This window comes from Mauremys mutica, chromosome 9 (assembly GCF_020497125.1).
Source record: "Mauremys mutica isolate MM-2020 ecotype Southern chromosome 9, ASM2049712v1, whole genome shotgun sequence".
Lineage (NCBI taxonomy): Eukaryota > Metazoa > Chordata > Testudines > Geoemydidae > Mauremys > Mauremys mutica.
In genome coordinates, this window is record NC_059080.1 from 50,042,364 (window position 1) to 50,064,704 (window position 22,341).

Here is a 22,341-nt window from a genome sequence, read left to right on the forward strand (position 1 = left end):
AACCATAGAAAATGAAACCGCGGCTCGCGCTCGGCGGTGGGGCTTAGAGCCTGTTCCTTCGAAATCAGGCAGGCGCGGCGGTCGCTTCAGCGGGGGCCTGGCGCTGTGCGGGGGACAGTGCGAGGCGGAGGCGGGCGCGGCGGTGAGCGAGGTGTGGGAACTGCCCCCCCCGCCCCCGAGCCCCGCGCTATGTCCCGCCCGCCCGGGCGGGGACCAGGACCCAGCGCCTGCAGTCGTGTGGCGGTCCGGCTGCGTGCGGGACCGGAGCGCAGACTCGTGCGGAGGGTGGCGGCGCCTTGCCCGTGTGTCTGCGGGCCCTGTTCCCCCGTCACTTCTCAGAGCCTGAGCTCGGTGCGGGGCCCAGTCCCCTGCCCCTGGCCTGGGTTGGCATGGCGGCGGGGCGGCCGCAGCGCTGACGGGGGCGGAGGGACAAACTCAGAAGCCCCCCAAGGTGTCTGTGATGTCTGTGTACATCAAGTGAGTTGGGAGGGAGTGGGGCCTCAGCCAACATGAGGTACCAGGTCCCCAAACTTATCTCCACAGACCTGGTGGCTGGGCCAAATCGGGTGTTCTTGGACCCTTTAAGCTTACTTGGTCCCCACACATGGGCAGGCCTTCTGGCACCCATGCCTGGGAAAGATGGGAACCCTGAGACACATACGGGGGCCCTACCAGTACTCATGTATCTGTGATCCCGACAGTGACCCTGAGGCATGCGTGCACCCCACACACACACAAGTATGAGGGTATGTGTACACTGCAAAAATAAGGTAGGTGCTACGCTAGCTCTGGTGAACGTACCACTGAAGACACTGGGCCTTGGGTTAGCAGCTCAAATCAAAGCCTGTAGCAGAGCTCAGGGTTGAACTCAAGCTATTAACCCATGTTAAAAACTGAGTTGACATGTCTTTGCTGCAATTTTAATCTAATCAACTAATCCAGGTTAGCTAACCGTGTTAAGAGCACACCATTTTTTGTGTATGTGGTGTACACATGTTTTCTGTCTCTACTGTTATCCCTGTATCATAGCCTGTGTATCAGTGAACTTGACAGAGACACATCTACACTGCAGCTGGAAGGGGTGTGCTAGTTCTGATTGAGCTAGTACACTAGAAATACTAGTGTGCATGGTGTAATGGGCGATGGCTTTGGCTAGCCACGCAAGTACAGTCCGAAATACTAAATTCATACTTAGATGGGTAGCCCGAGCCACCACCATGACCACATTGCTATTTTCAGAGTAGCAGTCAGAGCTAGCATGCGTACATCTATCTACCTGAGCCCCAAATGCCTCCCAGCTGCAGTGTAGATGTGCCCACACACAGGTCTTGATGCTAACACAGATACCAACACAGACATTGATTCCAGCCCGCATGGACAGATAAAGACAAGAACACTGACAGGCTTTGTGACATGGGAAGTGTCACATGTGGTGTGCATAATTATTATGATACAGACACAGGGTTTTTGAAGACCTGATTTGAATTGAAAATCTGTTGATGAAATATCCCGTGTTCATAGCAGCTGTGATATTTTGCAGTTGGATTTGGAAATGCAGTGGCAGTGGATGGAGAGAGTGTTTCTTTGGAGAAGTATTCTCATCTTTAGAGTATCCTTGCTTGTTTGCACAGCAGGAAATTTGTGTAAGTTAAACAAATTAAAATATTTAAGCTTTCACTTAGCAAGCTGCCAAATAAACTTTCTAAGCAACTGATAATTGAAACTGCTAAGAGATAATGTGTGAGTTCTTTGCATACTATGAAATGAGAAGGGATGTGAAATATGTGTGGGAGAGGTTATTAAACTTTTCATTGTAGAATATCCATAAATTGCTGAGATTAGTTTCAAGTAATACTGTGCTAATCAAACATTTTATTTCAGTGACGAACACACGTGGGACCAAAATAATTGTTGGTGTAAACAGGTGCAACTTCATTACAGTTGTTGGAGTTACTCCTGCTTGTATTAGCAGTTAATTTGATCTATAGTTTGATAAACAATGTGGAAATACATAGATGCTTGTGGTTTTACTACCTAATCATAGAATGCTGTTTATGTATTGTGCAGTATTGAAAGAAAAGATAAAATTTCTAAGATTATAGCTTTTGAAGGTAACACAAAACAAACCCACTGTGTATTTGCGGTTTTTTAATTTTACATTGGAATAAAGCCTCCAAAATGCTAAATCATCTGAAAATGAAGCAATACTTTTCTGTTCGTAAATATTCATTTTTTTCTGGTGTTCTGAACATTTCCCACCCTTCTCACTGAAAAGTTTTGTGGGTTTTATGAAACAACATCAGTCATAATAAATTTTTGTTAGGAATGTTTGAAATGGTAGTATAACCAAAAGCAATATGTCATATATGCATGGTTCCTTGAATCTTTTTCTGTGCTCACTTCTGCAAGTGATTACAGAAATCAAGACAAGATTAAATCAATTTAACTTTTCTGGACCTCAGAATAGTATTGTCTTGTGCCAGGAGCAAATGTATTTTGCTCAGTTAAAAACTGACTCAGTGTGGGACCAGGTATCAAATGTCATTAGATGATTAGAATTAACTAGATTTATGTACACAGAAATATTGTAATTAGTCAAGTGCTTTTATATTTTTTGATTGCTTACAGTGTATTCAGCTGTCCTTGCCACAACTGCTTAGTCTAGGCTGGAAACATCTGGAAGCCCTCGGTGGTGACATTAAGTAACAAAATCTGTGTTTAGTTAGGACCCAGTCCTGCAAACACTTACACACAAGCACATATTTGTTTGTAGGTCTGGGTTTTAAGTCTGAGAGCAGGAGAGCCAAAGAAAATGACAGGGTTCTGGCTGTGGCTGGTGACTTAAAATCCCCTTTATACTGACCACAACTGAGGCCTGTCTCTTCTTTGCCATCACTGATTCTACAATCGCTTCTTCCAGACGGGTAGTAAATTCAGAATTTGCTGTAGCTTGTTAAAGTAGCTCATCATTGTTAGTCCTAACAATGTAGGCAATGCTATAAACACTGTAAAAGTTTATTTTGTGGTGTTTTCAGCTGCACAGGCCACTTGTCCTGATATCACTGTGACTCAACAGCTTCTGAAAGAGGGATTTCACAGGTGAGTTGATGACAGCCATGTACTCGAGCAATGCATCAGTTACTAGTGTGCCACTTAGGGCCTCTGTTCTGCAAACATGCATGTACTTAACTGTATGCACGTGAGTAGCTCCTTTGAACTCATGCATAATTGAACAAATGCACTGCACTGTATTCAGTGGGATTACTCATGAGTAAAGGTAAGCATATATGTTGGTGTTGGCAGGATGAGTGCTTAAATATTTAGTGGCCACCAATCAGTTATATCATGGCAAGAACATGAAGCCAACACGAAAATGTATTTCTGAGTACTTTTAGTAATACTGGTTCATAAGTGGGGAATTAACAAAAAAAAGACATGTTGGTTATCATGGATATGGAAATACAATAAAATATTGTGTTTCCTAAAAGGAAAAGGTCAGATTCTAGATAGATAAATGTTGTTGTCTATATTCTCAGAACATACTACAAATATTAAAGAGCCACATCTAATATTTGAGATGAACTGTTTAAATTTTTGTGCAGTTATTTGAAATTTGTGCTAACATTTTCTTTTATTTTTAAGAGACTTGCTAACAAAGGTAGAACTTGGTGCAGGGGATGAAGCCATAGGAAGCTGTACTGTGGCAATTAAAGAACACCTACCAACAGGACTATATGTGGATCCCTATGAGTTGGCATCATTGCAACAGCACAACCTAACTGAGGTACGATGTTCAAGTGGTCATGTTGATTTGTTTGGAAGTGGTTCAAACAAGAAAAAACATATAATAATTTGAATATTTGTGAGTAAATATCCAGTGTCTAAAGTTTGAAACATTAGCGTGAAGATGAACTTTCACCTGCCATTCTGATGTGACCCTTCCCTCTCATGACAAAGCTTTCTACTATGTAGGGGCACAGTCATGGATGGTTAACTAGAATGAAGGGAAAACAACTTGCATTAGATTGAAGTAACTGTCCAGGAGTTGTTAGGGAAGATGATCCTGAGGCTCTGAGGAACTCCCCCAGAAGATGTGGTTATAGTACAGTTGGAAGACATGTAGGGTACTTCTATAGGATTCTCTTACTAGTTATACAGGTAGTGTGTTTTTCAGAATATTGGGTATGAATATATTGGCTCTCATGAGCAATATAGACTTGTCCAGAGTGCAGGGGAGGGTGGTGGTATTTTGGTTTATGCTGACACCAGTGACCTGGGGAACTGTAGAAAAGAGGCCTGGAAGCTAAATTTATCCATTTAGTTTAGAAAAAGTTGATGGGGCTCTACTAAAGCACTTCTTCAAAATGCTCCAGGTTCTTCATGCAAGACCTCCTGGGAAATAAGAAATTTCAGCAAATGCATGAGAAGTAGTTGTTAGAGCACTTTGGGATCCTTGGGAATGAAAGTCATTTTGTGAGGAAGGATGGTGTTGTGTTTAAGGTGCTATACTGAGACTTGTTTCAGGTTCCTGACTCTGCCACAAACAATCTGTGTGACCTCAGACAAGTCCCTTAATCTATATGCCTCAGTTCTTCCTCTGTAAAGTGGAGATAATAATCTCTTTATCCCATCCTTTGTCTATCTTGTCTATTTAGGTTGTAAGACCTGTCTCTTACTATGTGTAGATATGGTGCCGAACACAATGGGACTCCAAACTCTGTTGAAGCCTTTAGGCAGTACTGTAATACAATTTAAAATATTGGCCCAAATGTAGTCCTCATGTAACTACTGTAACGCCACTGAAGTCAGTAGCATAACAGCAATGGGCACTATATGATTAGAACAGACACAGAATGAACATGGCTTATTTATTTTAATCATCCTGAGGAAAAAGATCTCTAATCTGGGAATTAAACTGTTGTCTCCCTCATGACATTGTAGTAGGTTACCTTAATAGGTTGACTATTTTAGTCATTTTAATCCTGCATTCCCTGTATAACAATATCAGTGTGCTTTTCATGACATTTATCAATGTGCTTTTCCTGATATTCAGTCATCTGTATTCACTGTGTCTTTGTTTTCCACAGGCTCTGATGATTCCAGATATTGTTGATGTGGAATCTCCTGAATACTTAGCCACAGACCTTGCCATTGTTGTTTACATGAAACCTGACCCTCAGTGTGCTAGCTGTTTTAAAGCCATGTTGCCTGTGCACTGCCGGTATCACCGGCCAACAGAGGATGACGGGGAAGCACTTACTCTTCTGAAGAGTCCAGAAATATTGATTCATTGCCATAAAAGTAAGAAATATGCATAACTCCTACTTTGTTTTATGAAAGAGGGAGGGATTAGAGAAAAAACTATTACCATACAGAGTGTGAAATCCAGACTTTGGGGAAAATCATTGGTGGAGAGAGGTATGTGGATAGTCATTTAAAAATGGGGAAAATAGTGACTGCAAAAGAAGGGCAAATAATTCTTTTTTTACATCTATTTGGATCAATGCTACTTTATCCTGACAAAGGGCTAATTTAGGTTTAATTGTTATAAACTTCTTGGAAATCCCAGTTATACCCATTTTATCCTCTAGGTAACCCCCACCCCACCCCAGGGAAGGGGAATTGTATCCCCTAATATGGATCTTTAAGATGGGAGTGTTGACAGTTGGCCTGCTCCTTAGAATCTGGACTGATAAAGGTTTGCATGGCCCACTTGTTTCCACAGCATTCTAACTTGCAATTGATGCAGTTCGTGGCTTAGTCTATACAAAGGAAAGCTGAACTGTATCAATCAAAAATATTCTGGTGCTTTCCAGCCCTCACAATGTTTAAGTAGGAAAATCTTTGTAGGGACTCTTGACTTTCTAAGGGATGGAATGGTAGGAGCTTGAGACTCTTTATTTAAAAAAAAAATCCAATATCTCTAATAATGAATAATTTAAAATCTTATAAACAATCAAGTCCCCACTTCTACTACAAATGTGTTTCTTTTCAAGAGACAGACTCCCTAGCTCACCGCCAAACCAGATATGTGCATACATTTCTCACCTTTATGTCTTTTTACTCAGGCATTATTTGATGGATTCTTTTCACTCTTACATCTTTGGGACTATAGGGGGGTTCTATATACTTTGATAATGGGATTTTTGCCTTCCCTTGTCTCCCTGCCACCTATAGTAAACTTTTTAATGGTAGGGATCCACATTTCTTAGTAATAGACTAAATTTAAAAAATAGCATTGCAGAGATACAACAGGAGTCCATAAGGAGAAATGTTAAAATAGTTTATTATGGGGTATGGTGGAGGCAGGAGCCATAGCAGCAAGGCTGGAAATTGGAGACAGCCCAAAGATCAATGGTGAAATCCTGGTGCCATTTGAATTGTATTTCACCCCCATTTGCTATTCAGTGAGACTAGGATTTCACCATTGGTGTAGACTTTCTTATATATCCAAAAATTTGTTGAGTTTAAGGATTTATGAAAGGGACTGGTGGCACTAGTTTGAATGTGCAAGTTTCCCAGCAAAGTTCTTCCAGTGTTGATGTTATTTCACCCCTTAGCTTTTAGTGAGTAGAGACTGCTAAGCTGCATGATAGACAGATATCCCCTTTGAAAGGATTTTGAATTCCATATATTGCCTCATCCTGGTCTGATTCTTGATGTAACATATTTCTGCTTTTCCTAGGTTTCCCATCAGTTGCATGTTGGAAGTATTCTGAAGTGGAAGCTCCATGTTCAGTGAGAAACAGGCATACCTGTCATTGGAACAATGTGAAGTACAAACATGTAAGTTCCTATTTCAGACTGGAAGGGGCCTCCTTGATCATTTAATCTAGTCCCTTGCTATCGCAGACAGCCCTGTCATATAATCCCATTCACAAACTTGTAAGAACAGCCATATTGGGTTAGACCAAAGGTCCAACTAGCCCAATATCCTGTCTTCCAACAGTGGCCAATGCCAGGTGCCCCAGAGGGAATGAACAGAACAGGTAATCATAGAGTGATCCATCCCCTGTCGCCCATGCCCAGCTTCTGGCAAACAGAGGCTAGAGACACCATCCCTGTCCATCCTGGCAAATAGCTATTGATGGACCTATTCTCCATGAATGTATCTAGTTCTTTTTTGAATCCTGTTATGGTCTTGGCCTTCACAACATCCTCTGGCAAGGATTTCCACAGGTTGACTGCGTTGTGTGAAGAAATACTTCTTTTTCTTTGTTTTAAACCTGTTGCCTATTAATTTCATTGGGTGAATCCTAGTTCATGTATTATGAGGAGTAAATAACACTTCCTTATTCACTTTCTCCACACCAGTTATGATTTTATAGACCTCTATCATATCCCTCCTTAGTCATCTCTTTTCCAAGCTGAAAAGTCCCAGTCTTATTAATCTCTTCTCATATGGAAGCTGTTCCATTCCCTTAATCATATTTGTTGCCCTTTTCTGAACCTTTTCCAATATATCGTTTTTGAGATGGGGCGACCACATCTGCACGCAGTATTCAAGATGTGGGCATACCATGGATCTATATAGAGGCAATATGACACTTTCCATCCTACTGTCTATCCCCCTCCCAATGATTCCCAACATTCTGCTAGTTTCCTTGACTGCCCTTGCATATTGAGTGGATGTTTTCAGAGAACTATCCACAAGGACTCCAAGATCTCTTTCTTGAGTGTTAACAGCTAATTTAGACCCCATCATTGTATAGGTATAGTTTGGATCATGCTTTCCAATGTGTATTACTCTGCATTTATCAACATTGAATTTCATCTTCCATCTTGCCGCCCAGTCACCCAGTTCCATGAGATCCCTCTGCAGCTCATCACAGTCCACCCTGGATCCAACTATCTTGAGTAGTTTTGCATCATCTGCAAATTTTGCCACTGCACTTTTTACCCTTTTTTTGAGATCATTTATGAAAATGTTGAATAGGACTGGTCCCAGTATAGACCCCTGGGGGACACCACTGTTTACCTCCCTCCATTCTGAAAACTATTATTCCTACCCTTTGTTTCTGATCTTTTAACCAGTTACCAATCCATGAGAGGACCTTCCCTTCCATCCCAGGACAGCCCACTTTGCCCAAGAGCCATTGATGAGGGATCTTGCTTTCTGAAAATCTAAATACACTGGATCCCCCTTGTCCACATGCTTGCCAACCCTCTCAAAGAATTCTAGTAGATTGGTGAGTCATGATTTCCCTTTACAAAAACCATGTTGACTCTTCGCCAACAAATTATAGATTTTCATAGATTCATAGACTCTAGGATTGGAAGGGACCTTGAGAGGTCATCGAGTCCAGTCCCCTGCCCTCATGGCAGGACCAAATACTGTCTAGACCATCCCTGATAGACATTTATCTAACCTACTCTTAAATATCTCCAGAGATGGAGATTCCACAGCCTCCCTCGGAAATTTATTCCAGTGTTTAACCACCCTGACAGGAACATTTTCCTAATGTCCAACCTAAATCTCCCTTCCTGCAGTTTAAGCCCATTGCTTCTTGTTCTATCCTTAGAGGCTAAGGTGAACAAGTTTTCTCCCTCCTCCTGACGACACCCTTTTAGATACCTGAAAACTGCTATCATGTCCCCTCTCAGTCTTCTCTTTTCCAAACTAAATAAACCCAATTCTTTCAGCCTTCCTTCATAGGTCATGTTCTCAAGACCTTTAATCATTCTTGTTGCTCTTCTCTGGACCCTCTCCAATTTCTCCACATCTTTCTTGAAATGAAGTGCCCAGAACTGGACACAATACTCCAGTTGAGGCCTAACCAGCGCAGAGTAGAGCAGAAGAATGACTTCTCGTGTCTTGCTCACAACACACCTGTTAATGCATCCCAGAATCATGTTTGCTTTTTTTGCAACAGCATCACACTGTTGACTCATATTTAGCTTGTGGTCCACTATAACTCCTAGCTCCCTTTCTGCCATACTCCTTCCTAGACAGTCTCTTCCCATTCTGTATGTGTGAAACTGATTGTTCCTTCCTAAGTGGAGCACTTTGCATTTGTCTTTATTAAACTTCATCCGGTTTACCTCAGACCATTTCTCCAATTTGTCCAGATCATTTTGAATTATGATCCTGCCCTCCAAAGCAGTTGCAATCCCTCCCAGTTTGGTGTCATCTGCAAACTTAATAAGCATACTTTCTATGCCAACATATAAGTCGTTGATTATGTTCATCTATGTGTCTGACAGTTATGTTCTTTACTATAGTTTCAACCAGTTTGCCCAATATTGAAGTCAGGCTTACTGGTCTGTAATTGCCGGGATCACCTCTGGAGCCTTTTTTAAAAGTTGGCGTCACATTAGTAATCCTCCAGTCATTTGGTACAGAAGCTGATTTAAATGATAGGTTACAAACCACTGTTTGCATCCTTCGTCATGCATCCAACAAAGTGGGTATTCACCCACAAAAGCTCATGCTGTAATACATCTGTTAGTCTATAAGGTGCCACAGGCCTCTTTGCTCTTTTTACAGATCCAGACTAACACGGCTACCCCTCTGATACTTGAAACCACAGTTAATAGTTCTGCAATTTCACATTTGAGTTCCTTCAGAACTCTTGGGTGAATACCATCTGGTCCTGAGGACTTATTACTGTTTAATTTATCAGTTTGTTCCAAAACCTCCTTTAATGTCACCTCAATCTGGGTCAGTTCCTCAAATTTGTCACCTAAAAAGAATGGCTCAGGTTTGGGAATCTCCCTCACTTCTTTAGCCGTGAAGACCAATGCAAATAATTCATTTAGTTTCTCCACAACAGCCTTATCGTCCTTGAGTGCTCCTTTAGCATCTTGATCGTCCATTAGCCCCACTGGTTATTTAGCAGGCTTCATGCTTCTGATGTACTTTTTGGCAAATTTTTTTTGCTATTACTTTTTGAGTCTTTGGCTAGCTGTTCTTCAAATTCTTTTTTGGCCTTCCTAATTATATTTTTACACTTTACTTGCCAGAGTTTATGCTCCTTTCTGTTTTTCTCACTAGAATTTAACTTCCACTTTTTAAAGGATGCCTTTTTGCCTCTCACTGCTTCTTTTACTTTGTGGTTTAGCCACGGTGGCAATTTTGGTTCTCCTACTATGTTTTTTAATTTGGGGTATACATTTAAGTTTAGTCTCTATTATGGTGTCAAGATCAATTTAAAAACTAGTTAGGTTGTTTGCCCCCTCCTCTGCCCCCCACTCCCACACTCCTATTGGGAGGCTGTTCCTGAACCTCATGCCTCTGATGGTTTAGAAACCTTCTAATTTCCAGCCTAAACTTGTTCCTGACCAGTTTGTCCCCATTTGTTCTTTTGCCAATGTTATCCTTTTCTTTAAATAGCTCTTCTCTCTACCTGGTGTTTACCCACCTGTTGTATTCCTAGAGAGCAGTCATATTCCCTGTCAGCCTTTGTTTTGCGAAGCTATGTAAGCCAAGCTTTTTTAGTCTCCTCTTGTAAGATAGGCTGTACATTCCCCAATCATTTCTGCTCCTGTCCGAGTTTGAATCCATGTTTCTTGAACATGGGTGACCAGAACAGTACACAGTATTCCCAGTGAGGTCTGATCAGTACCTTGTACAATGGCATTAATACTTCCCAGTGTCTACTTGAAATATCTTGCCTGATACATCCTAGGATTGCATTTGCCTTTTTTTATGGCCACATCACATTGGTGACTAAGTCACCCTGTGGTCAGCTAATGCACCTAGGTCTTTCTCCTCCTCTGTGTTTTCAACTGATGAGCCCCCAGCTTAAATGAGACATAGTTACTTGATTATTCTTTAATTTTATCTGCCCATAACTACTCCTAACAATGTCTAGCATATTTGGTGCTGGGATCAGTGGGGAGTGGGAAAAATGGTGGAACTCAACTCATGCTCTACTTCCATTAAATTATTTTTCTTGCATACCCCCTTACGAGAACTGACTGCTCTATAATTCCCTGGGTTGTCCTTATTGCCTTTTTCATACACAGGTACTATATTTGCCCTTTTCCAGTCCTCTGGGATCTCTCCTGTGTTCCATGAGTTCTCAAAGATAATCGCTAATGGCTCAGAGATGTTTTCAGCCAGTTCCCTGAGTATTCTAGAATGTATTTTATCAGGCCTTGCCGACTTCCAGACATCTAACTTGTCTATTCTTAACTTGTTATTTTCCTATATGAGCCTCATATCTTACCCCATTTGCACTGATGTCATTATGTTCGTTGTCTAATAACTGCTAACTTTTTTTTGATGAAAACTGAAAAAAAAGTCATTTGACACTTCTGCCATTGCTGCGTTTTCTGTTATTGTCTTTCCCTCCTCATTGAGTAATGGGCTTACCTTGTCCTTGGTCTTTCTCTTGCTTCTAAAGCATTTGTAAAATGTTTTCTTGTTACCCTTTATGTCCGTAGCTAGTTTAATCTCATTTTGTGCCTTGGCCTTTCTAATTTTGTTCCTAAATGTGTTGTTTTTTAATATTCATCCTTCATAAGTTGACCTAGTTTCCACTTTTGCTCCTTCTGTACCTTATGCTGATGGCTCATTCTGTGCTGTCCCTTCCCTTGATGACTGGTGCTGTCTCTGGACCTTTCCCCATCCTGTAGTGGTTTACCTGGAGCCCTGAGGTATAACTGATGTATAAGTAGGCTTGGCATTTTTTCAGTTTTTACCCATTTAAATTTTCACAGCTGTGGGAAATTGAGGGTCAGACAATAATTATTTAATTATAGTAGATGTTGAGATTCAAAAAGTTAAAGCATTATAACCACTGAAATACAAATTGTCAACATTACATGTCAGAATATACAAAGTAAATATCTTTACTCTAAGTTCTCAAGCAGCATTTTTCTTACTCTGCTTATCTGTAAATTTTTATTATCATTGATGGAAATATTTTTCATCCGGTGTGTGTACAGTGAAATAGTCGCTTACTGACATTTAACAATAAAAATCTAATCCTTCCAAGCCTATGCATAAAGATTTTACTTCTTGTTTGAAGAACAAAAAGAGGAAGGTGAATATTCTTGGGTTTATACATTTTTGTGTTGGATGATTATTTTCAGAGAAAAGTGTAAAGAATAATATGGGGAAAGGCCGTTCATACCAGTCTGAATGCTTAACCTATGGCTTATGTCTCCGATGAAGTTTTTTTATTTCATTTACACTGGTTCTTGATGCAAGTCCTTGATACAGTCAGCACTTGGCTTTGAAACTCAGCAGTGCTGCAGTAGTGCAGAGATTCTGAAATAAGAGTGATCTGGCACTGTAATTTGAGCAACTCTGCCTCTAGGAAATCTTTGGAGACTACAGAACATTAAAGGTGACCTGCAAAGTATTTAAAGAAGATGGTTTTTGTGTCCTTTTTGTTTATATATAAAGAAGGCATGGAAGCTTTTGGTCAGTTTTTAAAAATATATATATAATATATATGTCTGTCTGTCTTTTTGCTTCTTTTTTTCCCCCCCATGGAAATATCCGGAATATTGTGTCTGGTCACCTGCTTTTGCTGGAGGACTTCTTGTTTATTGTTCTTGACAAAAATCTTTCAGGACTTCATGAACGATAAAGAGCATAAAAGGACGCAAGCCCTTTTTTTGTCTTTGCAGGTCACTGTTATGTGAGAGTTATTTATCCAAGCATTCATTCCATAAGCTTATTCCTCCAGTCCTACAGTGTGCACGAGTTGCATAATGTTCCTAATGTCAAGGCTAATATAAGAGCAAAGCTGTAGAGAAAATAAATGCACAGTAGAGTGCCTCAGGTACTGTGTACCAGATAAATGCCCCAGAAGTTCAAGTATCAGAGGGGTAGCCGTGTTAGTCTGGTTCTGTAGAAGCAGCAAAGAATCCTGTGGCACCTTATAGACTAACAGACGTTTTGCAGCATGAGCTTTCGTGGGTGAATACCCACTTCTTCGGATGCAAGTTCAAGAAGAAGCCAGCTCTCAAGATGGGCAGACAGACTAAATGGAAATGTCTCTCCCCCAGCTTTGACTTTTGAATTCCAATACTGTATGAAAGGATAAATCTTGTAAATGAATGGCGAGCGCCTGAACAACTAGAGTGGTTAAATGATGTTGAGGGCTGTTCACTAACATTAAATAGATTGTGGTGTGAATCTTGCTTAATTACTGTATCTAAAAGAGAAACAAAAGCTATTGAATATGGAATAATAACTCAAGAGTATGTTTTTACTCGGGTTTAACATCCAACTCTCTCTTCATAGGTAAATAAGGAAGTGATACTGAAGGTTCCAGTGGGGCTCAAACAACATGGTACCTTGGTATGTGCAGTGACTCTTCTTACCACAGTCCTGTGCTCCAGTCTGGTTCTTGCAGCTGTATGTAAATATGGACACTTCTCCTTGGTGCACTGCTCAGAATGAAACTGAGCAAGACTTTATAGCTGGCGTCAATATGAAACAATAATGAGTACCATGCATTAAATTTAACTGAATGCAAACTTAGTCTGTTCCATTTAGGGTTCCATAAATGGAATGCAGTTTATTATCTATCACCTGTATTATGATAATGCCTAGAGTACCCATCTGAGATCATGACCCTCTTGTGCCAGGCACTGTACAAACACCTAGTAAGAGACCATCCCTGCACTGAAGACCGTGCATTCTAAATAGACAAAGCAGACAAAGGATGGGAGGGAGAACAAAGAGACAGAGAGGTGAGATGACTTCCCAAGGTCATGCACCAATTCTGTGGCAGAGCTGTGTCTCCTGATCTAGTGTGCCCCATGTGCTGGACCACAATGCCTCTTGTTACATATTCATCTTCCAAGATTTTAAACAAACTGACTTGGTAGATTGATTATTATCAGAGAAACAAGTTCCCTGGTCATTAAATGTTTGAATTTTAAACTGTTACATAATTCAGCTTTGTTGTATTTTAATTTGTTTTGTATATTTATCTGGAAAGTATTTCCAAGTATTGGAAAGACACAATGATCTCAGTTTTATTAACATTGACCTGCAGGAGGCAGACAGATTTATATGACTTTAAAGAGGCCTTAAGAATTTGGAAGAAACTTCCAGGTGTTTACTGAGTAAATCAGAAGCTGGACTAATAACTCTGATTTTTCAGAAAATAATAGAGCCTATGAAATAATAGAGCCTCATCCAAACAGGAATTATTTTGAGGAAGCTCTATAGTATGTGTTATGCAGGACGACAGACTAGATGACCACAGTGGTCCCTTCTGGCCTTGGAATCTATGAATCTATGAAATGATGCTAAGCTGGAATTGAATACTTGGAAGACTGGAGATAATCATCAGAGCTATTAAGAAATTTAAGGAAACAGAGAGGAAATTGCTTCATTAATGGAAAAACTGAGCTGATCCAAATGTATCTTGTGTTTCTGTTGTTTGTCAGTAGGGGGCATTATGAGTTTAAGATAACTCATAAGGCAGATTTGTGCAGAAGACTGTTTTATTTCCCATATACCTAGAGGATATTAAATATAGGTGATTCTGTTTATGAAATTACAGATGCAATAAAAAGCAAAAGTCCTGTCTTTCAAATTCTATTCCTATACCCTTCTTGTGTGGCCTGTAGTTGCGCAGCCTAGTCCTTCCTCTGTCAGCAGAATTGGCCTTTCCTCTTCCTCCACAGCTATAGCTTCTGGAATTCCTGGGCATCGTTCATCTCCTTCTGAAACTCAATAAAGAGCTTGTCTTGTGACTTCTACCACAGGTTGGAAAGTGATTTGACCCTGGTCTTTTGTTTTCCCTTGACAAGTGCTGAATGATGATGGCTGCACCAGTACTTCATCCACTACTTCAGTTTCTGACTCCTCTGCATCTGTTTGGGGGAAGGGAGAGGTTAAAAAAAATGCTGATAGACTTTATTTGTTACTTATTTAACATGTCTGAGCAGCTGTGCCATGATGAGATCAGCTGTGAACATCTGTTGTTTAACTTGTCCTTGGATGGGTTTTTTTGTTTGTTTGTTTTAATTTCCAAATTTGAGGGGTTTTTTTTTTGCTGTCTTATGTCCTAACACGTGCTTTATACTGCAGGCTGACCTTGGTACTGTGCCATCACAAGTGTCCCCCAGCTCTGGCAGATAGTTCTCTTTTGAAGTTCCTCTCATTCTTCAAGATTATATTAATGTTGAAGACAATTAGATAAAGTTTAGTGTGAAGTATTTAAAGTGATTAGGCCACCAGATATCATTACCTAGAGAAAGAAAACTGAATTTCCATGGGACAAATTAGGAAAATACTGCTAGTGGTGAAACTTAATGAGTGAATGGCTGAGAAATGTGCAGATGTGACTGTAAAAATGGAAAACAAAGTCCACAGTGGTAAACCGGAGTAGGAGAAATGGTCTGTATCTTTATGAATTGCACAGAGCCAAGCATGCTGTTGTTCATAATCAAATAATTTGCTTTAAAAATTAGGTGCCTCCTAGTGAGGATAGCATCACTGCACTGATTAGTTTTGTTTGTGCCTGGTCATTGTATTGCAAATGCGGAACAGGGTAGGATAAATTGATTAGCATTTTACTTATCTTCATTAATGTTTATGTTAATTATTTCAAGTTAATTTGAGAGAAAAAATCTGCTCTGATAAATTGCAATGGTATCTATTCCTGAATTTCTGGTAGAGGTAGGAATGTGATTACAGAATTAGCAATTTGGGACTAGTAGGCTTAATCTTTAGAAGCTTTAACTGAGTTTAATGGCCAGGACAACACTAATAATGGTGGCAGTTGGACTCCCAAGTTAAATGTTCCCTTTTTTTCCCTTTGCAGACACACTAATGTTCTTACCTGTTGTTGCTGAATGCAGTGTCTGCCTTCATATAGGTCTAATGTGCCAGTCACTGTGATATCTAGGTATCGGTCATATCTTGGGCTCAGTGGTGAGTATGGAGAGGCAGTGGGGCAGCATTGATCTCTGAATTAAAGATAAGGATGTGTAAAGTGAGGAGGAGAATTCTTGTGAAGGAAAGAATAATTCAATTCATGCAGGTAATTGAAGAACGGGATGTAATGCAACATGAGTTTACCAGAGGTAGATCGTGCCAGACTAACCTGATTTCCTTTTTTGAGAAGCTAACTAATTTTTAGATAAGGTAAACGAAGTAGATTTAACACACTTGGACCTTGCTAAAGCATTTGACATAGTACCACATGGAAAATTAGTAGTTAAAGTAGATAAATTGGGGATTAGTATAATAATAATTACAATGTGGGTAAGAAACTGGCTAACGGAAGAAGGTAATGGGTTGTGTTGAAAGGCAGACTGGAGGGAGGTTACTGGTGGATTCGTCTTGGAACTGTTATTAATATTTTTATTAATGACTTTGGCACAAAAGTAGGAGCATGCTAATGAAATTTGCTGCAAAGCTGAGAGGGATTGTAAATACAGAGGAGGATCGGAATATTATCAAGGAAGATCTGGATGATCTTGAAGACTGGAGTAACAGAAATGGGATGAAATTCAATAGTATAAAGTGCAAGGTCATTCAATTAGGGTTTAAACATAAGAATTTCTGCTATAAATTGGGGCTTATAAGCTGGAAGTGACAGAGGAGGAGAGGGACCTGGGTGTGTGGGTCAGTCACAGGATGACTGAGTCACCAGTGTGATGCAGCTGTGAAAAAGGCAAACGTGATTCTAGAATGCATCAGGCAAGGCATTTCCAGTAGAGATAGAGACAGTGTACAAAGCACTGGTAAGACCTCATTTGGAATATTGTGTACAATTGTGGTCACCCATGTTCAAGAAAAATTAATGCAAACTGGAAAAAGTGAAGAAAAGAGCTCCTAGGATGATCAGGTGAATGGAGGGCTTATTTAATGAGAGGAGACTGGAAGAACTTAGCAAAAAGAAGGCTAAGAGTATAATTGCTCTCTCTGAATACAGCAGGGAGGTAAACAGCAGGGAGGGTGAAAAGCTATTGAAACTACAGGACAATGTTGGCACATGATCAAGGGGGTATAAACTAGTCATGAACAAATTCAGGCTGGAAATTAGAAGATTTCTAACCATCAGAGGGGTGAGGGTCTGGAATAGCCTCCCAATAAGAGTTGAGGGCAAACAATTAGTTTTAAGATAGAGCTTGACAAATTTGAGTGAGATTGTATGGTGGGGTTGGTTGTAATCGTAAGGGGCGAGGCTCAGCAGCCCTGGGGGTTTCTTCTGGTTTGTCTTCTGTTTTTGTTTCAAGGCTGCTCACTGAAGAGATCACAAAGGGTATCACACTGTCTGGAGTGGCTCACCAACTGCGAGTGCATACCTCAGGGTAGACTGTCAGAAAATATGGGCAGATCCCACCAGTTTGGGGTATGTTCTATAATTAGATTTCACCAAGCCTGTGAAATCCTGGATCACTATACCAGTCTTACCCTAAGAGGACGGTCTGTGACTCCATTGTATGTCTACACTACGAAATTAGGTCAATTTTATATGTTGATATTTAGAAATCGATTTTATACAGTCGATTGTGTATGTCCCCAGTAAGTACATTAAGTCGGCAGTGTGTGTCCTCACTACCATGGCTAGCATCGACTCACAGAGCGGTGCACTGTGGGAAGCTATCCCACAGTTCCTGCAGTCTCCGCTGCCCATTGGAATTCTGGGTTAAGCTCCCAATGCCTGATGGGGCAAAAACATTGTCGCGGGTGGTTTTGGGTACATGTCGTCAGTCTCCCCTCCCTCTCGCCATGAAAATAGATGCACACAATCATTTCGCGCCTTCTTTCCTGGGTGACCCATGCAGATGCCATAGCATGGCAAGCATGGAGCCGGCTCAGCTCATCGCTGCTCTTGCGAGCATTGTAAACATCTTGCGCATTATACTGCAGTATGTGCAGAACCTGGCTAAGAGACGGTAGCATAATGACGATTGTGAGGAGGACATGGACACAGACGTTCCTGAAAGCACGTGATGTGGCAGTTGGGACATCATGGCAGCAGTGGGGCTGGTTGATAGAGTGGAACGCCGATTCTGGGCCCGGCAAACAAGCACAGATTGGTGAGACCGCATATTGTTGCAGGTCTGGGATGATTCCCAGTGGCTGTGAAACTTTCACATGTGTAAGGCCACTTTCCTGGAACTCTGAGTTGCTTTCCCCTGCCCTGAAGCGCAGAAATACCAAGATGAGAGCTGGCTTGACAGTTGAGAAGCGAGTGGCAATAGCCCTCTGGAAGCCTGCAACTCCTGACTGCTACCTGAGTTGGGAATCAATTTGGAGTGGGCAAATCTACTGTAGGGACTGCTGTGATTCAAGTAGCCAATGCAATCCCTGACATTCTGCTATCAAGGATAGTGACTCTGGGAAATGTGCAGGTCATAGTGGATGGCTTTGCTGCAATGGGTTTCCCTAACTGTGGTGGGGTGATAGACGGAACACATATCCTTATCTTGGCACCGGACCACCTTGTCAAACAGTACATAAACCACAAGGGGTACTTCTCAATGGTGCTGCAAACACTGGTGGATCATAAGGGACATTTCACTAACATCAACTTGGGTTGGCCGGGAAAGGTGCATGACGCTCGCATATTTAGGAACTCCGGGCTGTTTGAGCAACTGCAAGAAGGGACTTACTTCCCAGACCAGAAAATTACTGTTGGGGATGTTGAAATGCCAATAGTTATCCTTAGAGACCCAACCTACCCCTTGCTCCCATGGCTCATGAAGCCATACACAGGCAGCCTGGACAGCAGTAAGGAGCAGTTCAACTATAGGCTGAGCAAGTACAGAATGGTGGTAGAATGTGCCTTAGTGCCAGTGAGCTTTTAAACGTCCAGTTTTTTGACTAGGTTACACCTCAGTGCAACCAATATTCCCATTGTTATTACTGCTTGCTGTGTGCTCCATAATATCTATGAGAATAAGGGGGAGAAGTTTATGGCGGGGTGGGAGGTTGAGGCAAATCGCCTGGCTGCCAATAACAGCCAGACACTAGGGTGATTAGAAAAGCACAGGTACGTGCGCTGCGCATCAGAGAGGCTTTGAAAACAAGTTTCATGACTGGCCAGGCTATGGTGTGACAGTTGTGTGTGTTTCTCCTTGATGCAACCCCGTCGCCTTTGTTGATTTTAATTCCCTGTAAGCCAACCTTTGATCACAGCTGACAAAGTAAATAAATAAAAATATGGAGATATACCTATCTCATAGAGCTGGAAAGGACCCTGAAAGGTCATCGAGTCCAGCCCCCTGCCTTCATTAGCAGGACCAAGTACTGATTTTGCCCCAGATCCCTAAGTGGCCCCCTTAAGGATTGAGCTTACAACCCTGGGTTTAGCAGGCTAATGCTCAAACCACTGAGCTATTCCTCCTCTATAAATAAAGTCACTATTGTTTTGAAACCATGCATTCTTTATTAATTAAAAAAAAGGGAGATAACTGATAAGGTAGCTCGAGTGGGATGGGGGAGGAGGGAAGCACAGATTTTTCTTTCCATACAGCAATCTGATCCAGTGTCTCCAGTTTGCTCCATGCTGGGGCGACTGCATGGTCACCTGTGCTACTGAGCTCACCACGCTGACCAAACAGGAAATGAAATTCAAAAGTTCCTGGGGCTTTTCCTGTGTACCTGCTAGTGCATCGGAGTTGAAAGTACTGTCCAGAGCGGTCACATTGGAGCACTCTAATAATGTCCATTTGTGTCTACATTACCTCAAATTTGACCCAGCAAGATCGATTTTAGCGCTACTCCCCTTGCTGGGGAGGAGTACAGAAGTCGATTTTAAGAGCCCTTTAGGTCAACGGAACAGGGTTGCTTGTGTAGGTGCATTCATTATAAATTGACCTAACAGCTACATTCGACCTAACCCTGTAGTGTAGACCAGGGCTTAGCCTCTCCAGTCTATCTGGTCACCAGACAAACTGAACTTTGTAATAAAAGGTTGCTTAAACCTAAAATCGCACCACATTGTTTCTCCTAGTCCCAAGAGACCAGTCACTTACTCCGAATCAATTGGTACTCCAGATCTTACATCAAAGACAACTTGGCAGCCAATTCTATAGTAAATTAACTATAGGAGTATTAGCTAAGAAAAAAAGAATGAGTGTTTTTGAGAGGTTAAATCATGTAAAATATAACAGGTAAATCACAGTTTGTAACGCCAAATGGTGGTAGTGATGTAATGAACTGCCGATTTCCCAAAAGTCCTTTGGGGCTACCCAGAATAATTCTGGGGTTCTCCGTCTTCTCGTTCAGTTATTAGAATGCAAACAGTCCAGAAATACAGGATCTTTCAAGCTGACTCTCTCCATGTGGGCTTTTCTTTTGGTTACAGGTAGTGAGGAATGCACTCAGAGTCCTTAACCTCAAATATCACACACAATGATCACTTACGTTGAAAGTAGCATTTTCTGTTAAAGTCCTCAAATACTTGATTAACATTTCATAAGATTTCTTTGCTGGGTAATTTAGTTACAGGGTTATAAACAAATGTACATGTTTGCTTCTCCATTACAACAGGAATAGATAAGTGAGAACAATACAAGTAAGGACCCAATCGTTTTCATGAACTAGTTCTTTCTCACATGCTCAGGTTCCAATTGATCATCGTAAGTGGGGTTGTGAAGGAATTTTTCCCCAGGTTAGATTGGCAGTGGCCTTGGTGTTTTTTGTTTGTTTGTTTTTTTAAATGTGCCTTCCTCTGCAGCATGGCTACAGGTCATTTGCCAGGATCACTGGGGTCTCTCTCTATCATTTCTCTACCCTTGTGCACTGGTGCGCCTCATCCCTTCTATTCTCTGCTTGTGGCACATAATAGTTTAGTCTCCTGAGGGCTGTAATACTTTGGCCTGATTTGGTTATTGGGTTTAGTGTGCAGTCAGTGGTGTTGGGGGCCTGTGATATACAGATGATCAGACCAGATGAAAGAAAATTAAACCCACTAATAAAATATTCTTTAGCCCAGGAGTGGCAAACTAAGGCACATGGGCCAGATCTGACCAGTCAGGGCTTTGGATCTAGCCTGCGAGATTGCCACCACTGGCCCCATGTGGCTCCTGGAAGTGGCCAGCAACATGCCCCTGTGACCCCTGGGGAAGGGGGGGTAGATGGCTTCGCATGCTGCCCTTGCCTGCAGGCACCGCCCCCTGCAGCTCCCATTGGCTGGGAATGGGGAACCGTGGCCAATGAGAGCTTTGGGGGAGGTACCCACAGGTGAGGGCAGTGCGTGGAGCCCTCTCCCCCAGGGGCTACAGCGATGTGGTGCTGGCCGCTTCCAGCAGTGGCATGGGGCCAGGGCAGGCAGGGAGCCACTCCAGGTAAGTGGTGCTGAACTGGAGCCTGCACCCCAAACCCCACCTGCACCCTGCACCCCAACTCCCTGCCCTGAGCCTCCTGCACCTCAACTGCCTGCTGTGAGCCCCTTGCCACACCCTCCTGTTCTGAGCCCCCAATCCCTTGCCCTGAGCCCCTTCCTGTACACTGCACCCCCTCCCACACCCCAACCCCCTGCCCCAGCCCTACATTCATGGCCCTGCATGCAATTTCCCCACCCAGATGTGGCCCTCAGGCCAAAACATTTGCCCACCCCTGCTTTAGCCATATAAATAAAAAGAAAACAAGGAAAGAAGAAATGGGATCTCTAATCACTGTGGATGGGATGGAGTATAAAGATAATCCAGGGATGGTCTAATACCTAAATGAATATTTTGTCTCAGTTTATAATAAGAGTAATGACTAGCTTGGGGACAGTGGCAGGATGGCCAATAGGAACAAGGACCTGGAAGTTGAAATTGCCACATCTGTGGTGGAAGTGAAACTCAAACATCTCCGGGGGCCCTGCATTATCTCCATCCAAGAATATTAAAGGAACTGGCACATGAAATTGCAAGCCCAAGAGCAAGGATTTTTAATGCATCCATAAACTTGGGGGTCATACCCCCTGACTGGAGAATTGCAAATGTAGTATTTATATTTAAGAAAGGTTAAAAAAGTGATGTGAGAAACTACATGGCCATTAGTTTGACCTCAATTGTATGCAAGGTTGTAGAACAAATTTTAAAAGAGAATGTAATTAAGGACATAAAAGGTAAACAGTAATTGGGATAAAATACAACATGGTTTTACAAAAGGTAGATTGTGCCAGACCAACCTGATCTCCTTCTTTGAGAAGATAACTGGTTTTCTAGACAAATGCAGTAGAACTAATCTGCCTGGATTTCAGTAAGGCATTTGATATGGTTACACAGTGCAGATTATTAGTTAAATTGGTGAAGATGAGGGTTAATATGAGAATCAAAAGCTTAGTAAGGAACTAGTTAAAGGGGAGACTACAACAGGTCATACTGAAAGGTGAACTGTCAGAGTGGAGGCAGGTTACTAGTGTAGTTCCTCAAGGATTGGTCTTGGGACCAGTCTTATGTCACATTTTCATTATT

At 41.7% G+C, this 22,341-nt stretch overlaps 1 protein-coding gene across 6 annotated transcripts; it reads left to right on the forward strand.

Annotated features, from left to right (window-relative positions):
- Positions 1-13: 13 nt before the first annotated feature.
- PIGX (phosphatidylinositol glycan anchor biosynthesis class X) lies at positions 14-14,671 on the forward strand. Of its 6 annotated transcripts, none has more exons than XM_045030303.1 (7): positions 14-142; positions 1,541-1,643; positions 3,036-3,099; positions 3,643-3,784; positions 5,088-5,301; positions 6,686-6,786; positions 13,202-14,671. In XM_045030303.1, the coding sequence occupies exons 2-7, from the start codon at positions 1,553-1,555 to the stop codon at positions 13,358-13,360; spliced, it is 771 nt and encodes a 256-aa protein (XP_044886238.1). In that variant the 5' UTR covers positions 14-142; positions 1,541-1,552; the 3' UTR covers positions 13,361-14,671. The 6 variants fall into 6 exon arrangements, with proteins under 6 accessions (XP_044886238.1, XP_044886237.1, XP_044886234.1 ...); XM_045030302.1 differs by having other exon boundaries at positions 27-151; XM_045030299.1 differs by lacking the exon at positions 14-142 and adding an exon at positions 160-477.
- The last annotated feature ends 7,670 nt before the right edge of the window (positions 14,672-22,341 follow it).